This window comes from Psammomys obesus, unplaced genomic scaffold (genome assembly GCF_907164565.1).
Source record: "Psammomys obesus unplaced genomic scaffold, mPsaObe1.curated_primary_1811, whole genome shotgun sequence".
Lineage (NCBI taxonomy): Eukaryota > Metazoa > Chordata > Mammalia > Rodentia > Muridae > Psammomys > Psammomys obesus.
In genome coordinates, this window is record NW_026591643.1 from 3,818,410 (window position 1) to 3,832,518 (window position 14,109).

Sequence of the window (14,109 nt, forward strand, 5' to 3'; positions counted from 1 at the left end):
TGCACGGAGCTTCAGGTAACACAACTGACCGTCCACTTTGTGTAGCAAGATTAGTGGCTCCAGGTTAGGTTACATCAAGCCCACAGATAGGACATAAATGGCCTGCCCCTCTTGTTCTGGGATGTAGAAGGAAAATGAAGTAAGTTCTGGAACATCTGGGGAAATCCAAAGATTTATATTTAAAATGTTAGTACCAACAGCTGGGTGTTGGTGGCACATGCTTTTAACCCCAGCACTAGAGAGGCAGGCTGATCTCTGAGTTCAAGGCCAGCCTCATTTACACAGTGAGTTCCAGGACAGCCAGGGCTGCACAGAAAAACCAAAGGGGGGGTGGGGGGTGGGGGTGGAAGTTAGTGTCCTACCAAATCCCTCAGGCAACTTTGGTCACTAAAAGTTTCCATATTTTTGGTTTAGAGGTTTAGACCCTATTTTTTCACTGCTCACGTGTGTGTGTGTGTGTGTGTGTGTGTGTGTGTATGTGTAGAACAAAGTTATTGTGTTAATCAAATGCTGATTTCTGTACCCCTTCCCCCCCATATCTGGTTGCAATCCTTGTTCTGAGGCTCTTCTGCCTCAATGTTGTGTAAACACTGCTCTCCAATTGTCCCCTGATATGCCAATAAAGCAGCTTACAGCCAGTCACTGAACAGGGGAGAAGTTAGAGGAGGAAGTAGGGGATTCAGCCAAGGGCAGAGGTCCAGGAGAGATGAGAGAGAAAAGCTGGATCAGGAAAGCCACAAAGTGCAAGTGTTTATGGGATCTATTTTGGGAGGACACCAAACCAGCTTAGAGGGTTAAGAGCAGAGTAATAACTGCTTAGTTACTGTGTTGTCTTGATTATTTTAATGCTAGCTAGGGTAAGAGAAAAACTGAAAAACACAGTTTTATAAAATAACCATGTATGTGATTATTGTAGGCATGTATAATGTATGCATATCCATCTTTATACTTTCCTGTTCTCTGAAATGAGGAAGTTAGGAAGAACAAGAGTGAATTATTTGTAGAGGGCATTTAATCACCTGCTTGTTTAGTGCTTATTGTGTGGGTGTGAGAGTGCCCAGCTTACTGTAGGCGGTGCTATCCCTGGCTGATAGTCCTGACTGTGCACAATAAAGCAGGCTGAGCAAGCTCTGAGAAGCAAGCCAGTAAGCAGCTCTCCTCTCTGGGCTCTGCTTCAGCTCTTACTTCTAGGTTCCTGCCCTGGATGATGAGCTGTGAGCTGCAAGAAGAAATAAACCTTTTTTTCCCCAATTTGTTTTTTTATCACAGTGACAGACCCTGTAGCTAATACAGCACCTAACGGTAGACTGGTCTCCTGAACAAAGGCAGACTAATGAAGTCTGGAATGCTTGACAAGCGCACTGAAGCAGACTCTGAGGGAAGCTGAGGAAGTGGTCCATCAGCAACACCTGCCCCTGGGCAAGAACAGGATGTGGAGGCATTTGCTGTGACACAGCTGAAACCCCCCACCCCCACTAAAGCATTTGTGAATCAGTACTCTATTAAATAAAATACCACTTCCATTCATCTGTGATCAGAAGTCATCTTTAATTTTTAATAGCGAACAAAAGAAATAAAGCAGTTACAGTTGGGAGCCAATAAGTTAGCAAAACCTCTGTTCAGTAAGAAAATCTTTGTGAACTCAGTATTAAGGTTTAATGCCATGCATTTCAAATGCACTGTTCACAAAGGAGCAGAGAACTTATATATCACTTTGTCAAATACTGTGGAATAGACTCAGTTGTACTTTTAAACTGTTAATTTGTACATACAAAAGTATTTTAATATAATGTATACATGATAAAAATGTTCGACCTCAATCCTGTACTCCTGGGTTTAGTGGTAGCCATTATTAATTTTCTTCTAGATTAAAAAAACAAGTCTGTTCATATATAAATATATGGATATACATACATATATCTATGTATATATATTTATGTGTGTATATGTGTGGACAGAAAAAGACAGAAAAAGACAAAGACAAATACACACACTTTTTGTCTGCAATGAAAACACACTATATTTACTGTTCAACAATCTATATTTTCATATTTAACAATATAACAAGTATAATTCACTACCAGCACATTTCAGCTGTATTTCCACTTTTTATTAACCTCTTATTAATTTCTAGACAAAAACCCTTAAAGTTTTCTATTGAAGCTTTTAATTCCAGACTTGGGAGGCAAAGACAGGCACATTTCTATGAGGTCAGGGCCAGCCTGGTCTACAAAGCAAGTTCCAGGCTAGGCAGGACTACACAGTGAGATGTTGTCTCAGACAAAACAAACAACAAAGCACCAAACCAAATCAAACCAAACCAATCCAAGCTAAAAAAACCAAAGTTTTATACTGATTCAGAAGCTGAAGGACATTAACAAAGAAAGCTAGATGACGCCAGTGGAGCTGGCCATGCTGTGTCTCTCACAAGGCAGTAAGTACGCAGTAAGCCTAAGTGCAAATTAAACACTAATTTTACTACGTAAGTACACAATATCTAAAAAGTTCATCAACTGCTTCGTGTTTGTGGCTCTAATTAGTTACCATTTCACAAATGTGTGTGTGCATTGCCACGTGTGTGTACACATGTGTAAGCCTTGGGCATTGTTTCTCACAAGCCCTGGACCTTGTTTTTAAAGCAAAGTTTCTTCCTGTGACCTAGGGCTTGCGAATTAGGCTAGTCTGGCTGGCCAGGTTGTCTCAGGGACTCTCCCTCATCAATTCTTCCATTTCTGGGATTGCAAGTACACTCCACATCTAGCTTTTTACCTGGATTCTAAGGATGGGATTTAGGTCCCTATATTTCCTTAACAAGCATTTTACTGATCATATATCTCCTTGGCTCCTTATTTACAATTTTTAAAGTTTAATCTAAGTATGGAGATAATTTATAACAAGTGTAAAAATACAGTATCTTCTGTAAAGGTTTAAGATCAAGATCAATCAAATTTTATTACCATCCAATGCTCTCATATAAAGATCCATATTCAAATTATCTCATGTTTAACAAGGAGTGATTTCCTAAAAAAAAATTCATCAGATATTCTAATATTCTAATATTCATCAGATTGAAAACATCTTTAAAGTTAAACAGGACCAAAGCAGTCAGTTGTCAGACTTCCTACATTAATTTCCCTCATGATATTGCTAGTCTGAGTGACTTTTCATATGTTTGACAAGAGAGGCAATTTGTTTGAAGGCTTTCCCACATTCATTACATTCATGGGGTTTCTCTCCAGTGTGGCTTCTCTGGTGTATAACAAGCTGGGACTTTGCAGGGAAAGCTTTACCACATTCATTGCATTCAAAGGGTTTCTCCCCTGTGTGTGTTCTCTGATGAACAATGAGGTGTGACTTTTGACTAAAGGCTTTCCCACATTCAACACATTCATAGGGTTTCTCCCCCGTATGAACTCTCTGGTGTTGATTAAGGCCTTCAATTTGCTTAAAAGCCTTACCACACTGCTTACATTCAAAGGGGCAATCGCCTGTATGAGTTCTCATATGGTAAGTAAGAGACGAGCTATGTGCGAAGGCTTTTCCACACTCAGTACATTTGTAAGGTTTCTCCTTTGTATGAGTCCTTTGATGTATAACCAGGTGGGACTTTTTGCTAAAAGTTTTCCCACACTCATTACACTCAAATGGTTTCTCCCCTGTGTGAATTCTCATGTGTTTAGTCAGGGATGAGCTGTACTTAAAAGCTTTGCCGCACTCACTGCATTCATACGGTATTTCGCCTGTGTGTGTTCTCACGTGCTCAGTAAGAGATGAGTTGTATCTAAAGGATTTGCCACATTCTTTACACTCATAAGGCTTCTCACCTGTGTGAGATCTCACATGTTGCATAAGGTTGGAGCTGTGTCTAAAAGTTTTCCCACATTCATTACACTCATAGGGCTTTTCTCCAGTGTGAATCCTTAGATGGTCAGTAAGGGCGTGTTTATGACCATGAGCTTTGCCACACTGAGCACACTCATATGGTTTTTCCCCAGTGTGAGTTCTTTGATGTACAGCAAGGTGGGACTTTTGGCTAAAAGCTATCCCACACTCGTTACATTCATATGGTTTCTCCCCGGTATGAGTTCTTTGATGGTCAATGAGTCCTTGTTTATGGCTGAGGATCTTCCCACACTGACTACATTCATAAGGTTTCCCAGAGGCTGGAGCTTTGTCAGGCTTAGTAGATGAACTTCGGCTGGATGATTTCTGTTTCTCTCCGATCTGAATTTTGTCTTCCTTAGTATGGGAAGAGTTATGATGGCATACTTTCTCACATTTCTTGCCAGTCCGATTTTTATCACCTTTCCCAGATAACTTGTTGGGTATTTTCTCACATTTCTTTCTAGCTGAAATTTCATCTTTCTTTGTATCAGATACAGCGTGGCTGTATGGTTTCTTGTGTTTTTCATGTTTCTTTTTTGTAGAGTTTTTAATCTGATCAGGTAAATCTAAATTCTGATTCAAGTTCTTTCCATGCAAATTAGATTTAAGATGTCTTTTTTTTGAAGAAAGATGTTTTGTACTGACACTTTTTCCCTCTAACAAAGCATACTCACTGCTTTTCTTACTAGCTGAATTTTTCTTCTTGAATGTAGCTTCCTTAATGAGTTTGCTTTTAGAGTTCTGCTTTTCCTTCATCTGCTCACCATCTTGTTGGACTTCTAAAATAGAATTTAATGAGACATTCTTATTAATTTTTGTACTCCCACTGAAGTTCTTATAAGTTTCCTAAAGAGATACCCTATTTAGGGTTGAATATTTATTTAACCCCAGTATCCAAATGTAAAAGAAACATCATGGATGAATGTCCCTATCCCCTTGAGGGGAAGAAAGCCAAAGTAAAACCAGGAGAGAGGAAACGGACAGTAGCCATTAGGAAAAAGACTTGTCTGCTTACAAAAAGGATCTTGTAACCTCAGAAGGTGAAAAAGACACAAGGAACACTGAACAAGCAATGCATTAAGTCAAAAGACTTTATGGTTATGCCAGTTTGGGCTACATAGCAAGACATTATTAATCTCCCCATTGGGATTAAATTTAAGATGACATAATATAAGTACTACAAAAGTCATACTTTTCCTATGTAATGGAAAGCTCTTCAATACAAAGAATGAAGCATTAACCCACAGAAGGAAGCAGAAATGTAGGCCTGTTTGTCTTCAAGAATACAGTGTGGATAATTTCAACTCCCTGTGACCTCCACTCCACCAGTTCTTGTTCCCAGTAGACTCTGGCTAAAGTATTTGCTTTCGGGTTATAAGAGATGCACTGATGCTTCTTCAACAAATCCCTCTATTTTTAGCTAAAATAAACTCAAATGGAGAATACGTTTACCAAGGAGGACTGAGAAGCCAATAGACGACTGAGGAAGGATGCTCCACTGTCCTCATGCATGAGCAACAAGGACATTCCCTTAAACACTCAACAACTCCACAGTTCCTCTAAGTTCCCTGATGCCTTTTCAAAGCCATGAAATTCCTAGTAATTAGCTTGGGAAATGCTTTACACCATCTGGGTTTACAATGAACATTTGCCTCTGGTTTTCAAGTTTGCTATCAAGTATATACCTTTGTTCCTGTCATCATCCTAACAGCAGATTATAAATTTTAGGTTCATTTATGGGTCTAAGTACTTGCTCATATTCTTTTTCTTGCACATTGCACAACTATATTTTTAGAGACATCTTAGAACTTTGTCAGGAGCCATTGATCTGGCAGCTGCTTTGATATTTAAATCTCACTGCTTTTACCAGGCCTTCACTGAAGTCAGGGAAGAATTTGCAAGTCCATCTCCTTTTGTTTGTGACAGCAGGTGGGATAGCTTGTGAAGATCAAACCTCTAGCTTCACCTCCTTGTAAATTTAACCCATTGTTCTGAGATGCTTTTACTGTGGCTTAAAAGCTCTTTGCAATAAAGTCAGGCTGCTGCTGGCTGGGAGTCTGGAGCCTCTTGGAAAAGTTCCATGTGTGTTATGTGTTAGTTTATTAATTTTAATCCTCACTCCCAACTCAAGAACCGTTCGCCTCTGCTGGTGGGCTCCGGCAGAACATCACTCCTTTTCTCTAAGATTGGCACTCATAGACTACCCCTCCACTAGTTCTCTTCATAGAAAGAGTGGGGAAATCATCAGAAATAAGAACTTGAAACATTTAAAAGAGAGACATATGCAAGGGTGAAGAGCCGGGGGCTGGAGAGATGGCTCAGTGGCTAAGAGTACTGTCTGCTCTTCCAGAGGTTCTCAGTTGAATTCCCAGAAACCACATGGTGGCTTCTAACTATCTACACTGGGAGCTGATGCCCTCTTCTGACATGCAGGTGAACATGCAGACAAAGCACGCATATACATAAAAATCAGTAAATAAAATTGTTAAAGAAAAATCAGAAAAAAAGTTATGTACATAAAAAAAGAGTGAATAGCCACTTCAGCGATAAACTAATTTTATATGGAGAAAATAATTGTATCTGAACCAATAGCTGAAATTCTTACTTTTATAGAGAATATTTAAGGGATTTGGTTTTTGGTGGAGTATGGTGGCACATATCTTTAATGCCAGCACTCATGAGCAGAGGTAGGAAGATCTCTGTGAGTTCCAGACAAGCCAGACAAGCTACATAATAAAGACTCATCTTTAAAAAACAAGAGAGAGACAGAGATAGACAAAGACAGAAACAGACAGATACACAGAGAGAAACAGAGTCAGGGACACAGAAACAGAGACAGAGAGACATAAACACAGACAGAAACAGAGACAGAGGAAAAGAGACAGTGACAGGTTTGATAGAAGTTAGCTATAGTATGGCGCCCAGAGAAGTTGAATTGCTAGCTGCTTCTTCATCCAGGGACTCTTAAGAGACTCAGTCCCCTGTGATGAAGATAAGCCGGTAGCATAAGGACAAGCCTTCTGATACCCAGCGATGATGAGGAAGACAGGAACAAATTTCCTTCTTAAAAGAAAGTGGTCAACACTCCTGCAATCCTAGCACTCAGGGAGGCAGAGGCAGGCGGATCTCTGAGTTCAAGGCCAGCCTGGTCTACAAAGTGAGTCCAAGACAGCCAAGGCTACACAGAGAAACCCTGTCTCAAAGAACAACAACAAAATAAATGAACAAAGAAAGTGATCAAGACTTATATCTGTTCTCTTGACATGTAACATTAAAATAATCCTTGCCTGTGTGTGTACATGTTCATGTGTATACATGTGCACAGATTCACGTGCCCATGCATGTGTAAGCCAGTTTGACACCAAAGTATTCCTGGATTGTTTTCTTCATCTTTTTTTTTTTTTTCCTTGCAGTACGGTTTCTCACCAAACCCAGAAATCACCAGTTGGCTAGACATCTGGCCAGCAGTCCCAGGCCCCTGTCTCTACCTCCCTGGTGGCCGATTACAGGTGTGCGCCTCCAGGCACAGCTTTTACTCGGGGTTGAGGATCTGAACTCAGGTTTCTGCGTGTGTGGCCAGCACTTCACAAACTGAGCCATCTCCCTAACAAACTTCTTACAAGGATGGACTGAGCTGCCACAACTGATATCTACTCCCCACCTCGCTGTAAAGAGACTGTGAATTATTGTCCTAAGATGTAATAAGATCATACCAGGGCAGATTTGGGTGTGACAGGATAATAATTAATTGAGGGTAAAATCATTTTTTCTTTTCCTTTCCTTTCTCTTTCTTCTTCTTTTCTTTCTCTGTGGTTTTTCCAGACAGGGTTTCTTTATGTAGTCTTGGCTGTTCTGGAACTCACTCTGTAGACCAGAATAACCTCTTTCTCACATAGATCTCCCTGGTTCTGTCTCGAGTGCTGAGGCTGAAGGCATGCACTGAACCCCCACTCCAAGAAAATAATTTCCTTAATTTCATACAACAACTAGAACCTGCATTTTAAGAGAAACCAAATGTAACTTCAGAAATTTAAGCATGGAGTTCACCAGGCCCAGCAAACCTATAAGGAAAGTGGACTCATTAAATCCTCCTAAGAACTGAACTTAGGGATAAAATAACTGATTTGTGTAATGTCAGTGACAACTAAGAAAAAACAAATGGGACTTGACAAGAGGATCATGGAACACAGGGCTAAACTCAAAGGTCAAAACAGGGAAAATGAAAGGAGCCTCTAACTAATAAAGATGAAACTTTTCATAACTGACTCTTGAGAAAAAATTTCCTACAAGCAGCTCCAATAAAAAGGTAAGACAAAGGCAACAGAGATGTCCCTTTAGAAGCTGCCAATGAGGACAAATTAGCTTGTTTTTGCATAATGGGTGATCTTTTTGAAAGAGAAGCAATAAGGGACTAGAACATAAGGAGACAGGACTTAAGGGACCATCAGCAAAGTAAGGGAGGCTGCTGAGCACACTCACCCATTTAAAAACAAGGCTAATCAAAGCTATTAACGTACACACGAGAGGGCAAGCAGGTTGACTATAGAGATTGAATTAGTTACTTTCCTATTGTAACAACATGACCAAGGCCATAGGGGACAGGTGGGAGGGGGTCTCATGGTTTCAAAGAGATAAGTCTGTCATGGCATGGAGACATTGCAGCAAGGGACAGTCATGAAGCAGGAAGCTAAGAGACCTCATCCTAAACCTCCTCCAATACTACCACCAACTGGGGACCAAGCATTCAAATGCTCTGGGGGCTATGGAGCACATCTCATTCCAGTCGTCACCGGGATTAGGGATGTATGGACATGATGATGTCTCATGTAACACAGATAAAGGAAGGAAACAAAATCATTAGAAACAGGAGCATCATTCTCAGAGATGCAGAAAGAAGATGAAGCCAACAATTTCTCAATTCATTAGAAGAAAACGGGACTCATTAGTAAGTTGGTGTGGTGTGCGGGTAGAGGGAAGAGGGAAATTGAGGATATAAAGAAAGGATTCTTTTTGAAATATAGTAAACTGAAATGAAATTGAAAGAGTTGTAAAAAGTCTTCTAAAGCTAAGCAGTGGGCACACAGGTAGGGAAAGAGGGCTTCGTGAAGGAACCAGTTACTATAGGCTCAAAGGCCCTATTTAGTCAGGATGTACAGATTATACTCTTGCTTTTTAAGGAAGATCAAGCCTTTCCCCAGTAGCATGGCTATTTGAATCACATCTCTCCTGTGAAGAGATTATGCATGCCTTCTCCTCTGAGCCGGGTGCCTTTCTCTGGCCATTTGAAAGTGAGCTAAAATGAATAACTACCATATCCAAGCAGTGATTTTAAGAGTTATTAAGTGTAGCAGGAATTGTGTAATTTTGGTTTCTTTTAAAAACACAGAAATATCATTCGGCTATGTTTTCATTTTAATCCCAGGTGTGGTGATATGAGGCTGCTTCACAGCAGCTGACTATGATTTGCCTCTTGCTCCAGCAGGGGCATGGTTTTGTCAGCTGCAGATAGTTTCTTTGAGTGTGTGACCTTTAGAATTCGGCTGCTTGGTATTTGGATGCTGTTGGTTGCTGTTTGTTAAGTAGTCATTCACAAAGAAAAAAGAAAAGAAAGAGAGAGAGAGAAAGAAAAAAGAAAGAAAGAAAGAAAGGAAGGAAGGTAGGAAGGAAGGAGAGGAAGAGGAAAAAGAAAAGAATGAGGAGGAGGAAGAGGAGGAGGAAATAGATATCCAAGCTTGCCCCCAGGAACTTGATGCCAGTCATGAGCAGGGAGTTATCTAATGAGAACGCTGCCCTTTCCCATCTAGTGTTGAGAAGGGTGGAAGGGAGAAAAAGGAACCTACAAAGTGGCAAATTAAGTTACAATTAAGTGGACACACCCATTTTTTTCTTCTCCATAAAATAAGAGCTTGTCATGAGCCTCTCATGTGGACAGGTTTACAAAAAAAGGAGGTATTAGAATCTTCAAAGTAAGAAAATATCTGTAGTTTGAATTCTTTTTCTCCTGAGAGATTCTGAGATTCTGTTTTGTTTTTTTTGTTGTTGTTGTTGTTTGTTTGTTTTACTATTTGTTGGTTAAGAAAAGAAAATATGGGACTTTTAAGAAAAAAAAATATATTTTCATATTGGGGTTAAATCTAGGTCCTCGTGAATAATCACTATCTATACTGAGCTATATTCCTAGTCCTAATAAGAACGTGCAGAGTATTCCTTTACTTTGAAAAATTCCAAAAGTACCATCAAGAAACTAAAAACTCACCTGCATTGGCTCCTGTTTTTACAGGCCTTGCTATTTTGTTCCGACTACTTGGGTTGTTTGTTTTCACCTTTTCCAACGATGGCTCTTCTTTTTCCAACCGAGAGATCATGCCTTGTTCGGGATCTTGATTTTCTACTCATAAGAAATAGTACAGACTGAGTGTTGGACCAACCATCTCAGAAATCAAAAACCCAGTGTCAGGGCCTTTTAAGGCTAATGAACATATTTGGCTCCTGATGTTTTACAATAAGGATGTCCATGCACCTCAACTGAGTAGGCCTTCCCTTTTGTTGACAATGGTACAAGTGTCCTTCCTAGTACTGAAAATGGATTGAAACTCCTGACCTACTCCCACCACAAATATCACCACCACCACCAACAATAAAAACAAAACAAAACAAAACAAACAAAAAGAAACAAGGGGCTGGAGAGATGGCTCAGAGGTTAAGAGTAGACTGTTCTTCCAAAGGTTCTGAGTTCAATTCCCAGCAACCACATGGTTGCTCACAATCATCTATAATGAGAGCTGGTGCCCTCTTCTGGCATGCAAGCACATATGCAGGCAGAATGCTGTATAAATAACCTCTAAAACACAACAACAACAATGGAGGGCAGACATCAGGGACCGGAGGAAGAAGGAACTGCAGTAAACGTGCTCTGGGGAGGAGGACGTCCTTACCCACTGAGGCTGAACTCCTGCAGTTCTCTAGCAGCCCATCCTTGCACAAGTCTCTCTGCGCAGGCTCCAGCTGCTCCCATTCCTTCTGGGTAAAAGCCACAGATACATCTTTGAATGTTACCAATCCCTGTCATACTCTTATTTCAAGTCTGGTACTTCTTAATACTTCACATTCCGGAGGAGGTAAACAACAGAATTTGTTTTTACCTCAACTATCCACTATTGACCACAATATACATTTAAACATGCTTACTTAACATGTTAACAGCAACATATGACTCAATTATATCGCTAATCCGTTCCTCACAGACTTCCAGTCTGCACTCTGAATAACCCCAACATTGACTGCCACTGGCCCCCCAGCCCCAGGTCAGTAAAGCCCTCCTTAATCACTTGAGTGATTCTAATTCAGCAACACCCCCCCACCACCAAAGGTCAGCACATCCTCCCAGTCAGTTGCTCCTCTGTTCTTCAATCACAGAGGCCCATAAGACACACTGATCTCTGTCTCTTAGAAGTCCTCAAATCTCCTCTGATTAATCCCCAATCACTGACAGCAACAGAACTCTTTAACAGTAGGCATTACAGAAACCCAAATCCCTGTCAGCAAACACCAGCTCTAGCCCCTCCGTTCACTCTAAATAAAATCCACCCATCTCCTGAGGATCCTGCTTCCTTACAGTGATCTCAAGCAGAGGCTGTCTTCAATATTTCTCCATGGCTTGTGTACCTTAGGATCTAATGATGGATAGAAATGATTGCTTCCACTATTTCTTAACCACTCTCACTCTCTCAAGTCTGTTTATAGATTCACCAGCTTTTAGTACATTAATCTCCTATGGTTCAGTGGTTCAACAGGAAGAATGACAAGACTCAGCAGGTAAGTAAAGTCACAGCTATAGTTCATTATAGTTAAAAGGACACAAAGCAAATCAGTTAATCAGTAAGGGATGAAGTCAGGATGAAAACAAACACAGGCATCCAAGAATCCTTTTGCAGTAGTCACACAGAACACAATTCTTCCAGAAACAAGTTCTGGCAACACATGTGAAATGTGTTGGAAAGCTCCAGCAAAGGTCCAAAGACGTGTTTGCTAAGGACTGGGTTACATCAGGACCATCTGCTGGTATATAAAAGATCCTAGACCCCATTTCCTAAAGCCAAAATCTAGATCTCAATCTCATTATCCATATTAATTCACCAATAAGCCCCATAACCTCACATCCAGATATACTTTGAATGTGATTTCATTTTTCCAGTAAAGCTCCAACTTGTCACCATAATCTCTTGACTTTGACCATTGCAATAAATTTCTGATCTTCTGGTACTGACTTTTGCTTATAGTTCAGTAGCCGTGATATTCTTTTTGATGTATCAATCAGAAAAAAATCACTTCCTTGCTTCAACCTCCAGTGGTTCCTTATTGAAATTAGAATAAAACCCAAATCCAACACTAGCTGATATCTTACATGAGCTTCTACCCCTGAATTCACATTTTCCTATGTGTGTGTTCTTGTTCCAGCCACATTAATTTGGTATAACGAGGAATTAATTCCTCTCCTGAAACTTTAGCAATTGACATTCTTTCTTCTCTGAATGCTCTCTGGAGTTCTGCATTAACCACAGCCTGGCCCTGTGTTCAAGTCAACTGCCATTCCTTCAAAGGATAAGCTTGAGAGACTCACACTCCCCGCTGCCCCTCTACCACATGATCCTCTTTTACTTTCTTCATAGCAGCAACTGTCGCCTGGAATTCTCTTATTTATACTTATATTTACATTTTATTGTCTCTTTCCTGTTTTTCAAATTTAGGACATTAAAAGGCAGTCTGGCCCTGTGGCTTGCTACTTAAAACATTCTCTGGCATAAAATAGGCGCTCATCTTATAATCTGTTCTACAGTTTTCCAACCACCGACACCCAAATATTCCTCAGTCACTAACCTTCACAAACCTCCTCTACCACGAAGTTTCCATTACCCTTCTTCACAGACCAGTCACCAGCCTCCATTGAACTCCAGTCAGTGACCTCACAGAACCTTCTGTCATTTGGCTCTGCAAGCTCACAAACTCTTGACCTCAGAATCATAGCCACAGAACCATAAAGAATCTTTAATAAATAATAATTCAACCACAAACCGCATCACTAATGGGACAGTTAGAACTATTGATACCGTTCGTTCCAGTAGACACTTCAATATAAGACTCCTCGTATTCTACCAACTATCATCCTCCCATTAGCCTCCAGCCTCCCCACTACCCATCACAGCACACAAAACACCGGCTCTAAAAGACACTGCTGGTTAGACTTCTAGAAATACCATTACTGATCCCAAGGTACCAACCTCTAATCCTCACATATTCCAAAAGAGCCAATTCTCCAAATCTCAACACTGCCCCACTGGCAAGTCCAACATATAAATATAAATATAAATATATATATATATATATATATATATATATATATTTATTTATTTATTTCCCTATAACGCCAGCTCCCATACAGTATAAATTCCAGTCCTTCTCCATCTCTGATGCATCCACAGCCCTCATTTCTGATCTTGTTAGCTTTCCAGACCCATGCTCAACCACTGACTGTTACAAACGCCTCCTCGCCCCCAAGCGTCACTATCCAGTGTTTTGATGGATCCATCAAAACATTGATTTCCTAAAATTTCAGCAATCCTCTATTCCATATGCCTGTAATACCACAGGCATTACGTTATAGCAGTGAACTTAATACTCCATATGCCCATAATACCCTAATACGTAGGTCCCTTAGAACACGGGCCTCCCAAAAGAATATTCAACATCGACGCCACAGAATCTCAAATCTCGACTTCGCAGACCCCAGTCACCCTCCAATCACTGACAGCCATACCGCCCACAGACCCTTACGGCCCTCACCGCATCGCTGTCCGCGGGCTTGGATGCAGCCATTCCCCTTGAACGCCTGGCTCGGTCCGCTGTTTCCGCGCTCCTCCGGCCCACCGCCTCAGGCTTTGTCAGGACCTGGTTGGAGTCAGAGGCTGTCATGGCGGCCACCCCGAGCACCGCTTATGAGGGTCCCGCGGCCTCGATGGCGGCGCCCTGCGGAGACTGCTTGTGGGTGCGGCCATCTTGGCATGGACCCCTCCGTACAGCGGAGGCGCGGGCTCTGGGATCACAGTGAGAGCAGGGTGGGCTGCTGGTTAATCCAGGGTCCTGGAGCTGCAGGAAGTGCGGGGTATAAATTCCAGTCCTTCCTCATCTCTGATGCATCCACAGCCCTCATTTCAGATCTTGTTAGCT

General features: G+C 41.1%; 1 protein-coding gene across 2 annotated transcripts; it reads right to left on the reverse strand.

Annotated features, from left to right (window-relative positions):
- Nucleotides 1-1,535: 1,535 nt before the first annotated feature.
- Zfp37 (ZFP37 zinc finger protein) lies at nt 1,536-13,854 on the reverse strand. Of its 2 annotated transcripts, none has more exons than XM_055611751.1 (4): nt 13,726-13,854; nt 10,821-10,905; nt 10,142-10,273; nt 1,536-4,664 (listed from the first exon to the last, which is right to left on the reverse strand). In XM_055611751.1, exons 1-4 carry the CDS (start codon nt 13,852-13,854, stop codon nt 3,148-3,150), a joined length of 1,863 nt encoding a protein of 620 aa, XP_055467726.1. In that variant the 3' UTR covers nt 1,536-3,147. The 2 variants fall into 2 exon arrangements, with proteins under 2 accessions (XP_055467726.1, XP_055467727.1); XM_055611752.1 differs by having other exon boundaries at nt 10,821-10,902; nt 13,726-13,817.
- Between the last annotated feature and the right edge of the window lie 255 nt (nt 13,855-14,109).

Bases quoted from the DNA above. Each gene is read 5' to 3' on its own strand.
- Zfp37 (XM_055611751.1), bottom strand. From the start codon at position 13,854: ATGACAGCCTCTGACTCCAACCAGGTCCTGACAAAGCCTGAGGCGGTG. The intron at 10,274-10,820 runs GTAAGGACGTCC...TCTTATGAGTAG, and splicing joins CAGGAGTTCAGCCTCAGTGG to AAAATCAAGATCCCGAACAA. The intron at 4,665-10,141 runs GTGAGTTTTTAG...ATTCTATTTTAG, and splicing joins AAAAACAGGAGCCAATGCAG to AAGTCCAACAAGATGGTGAG.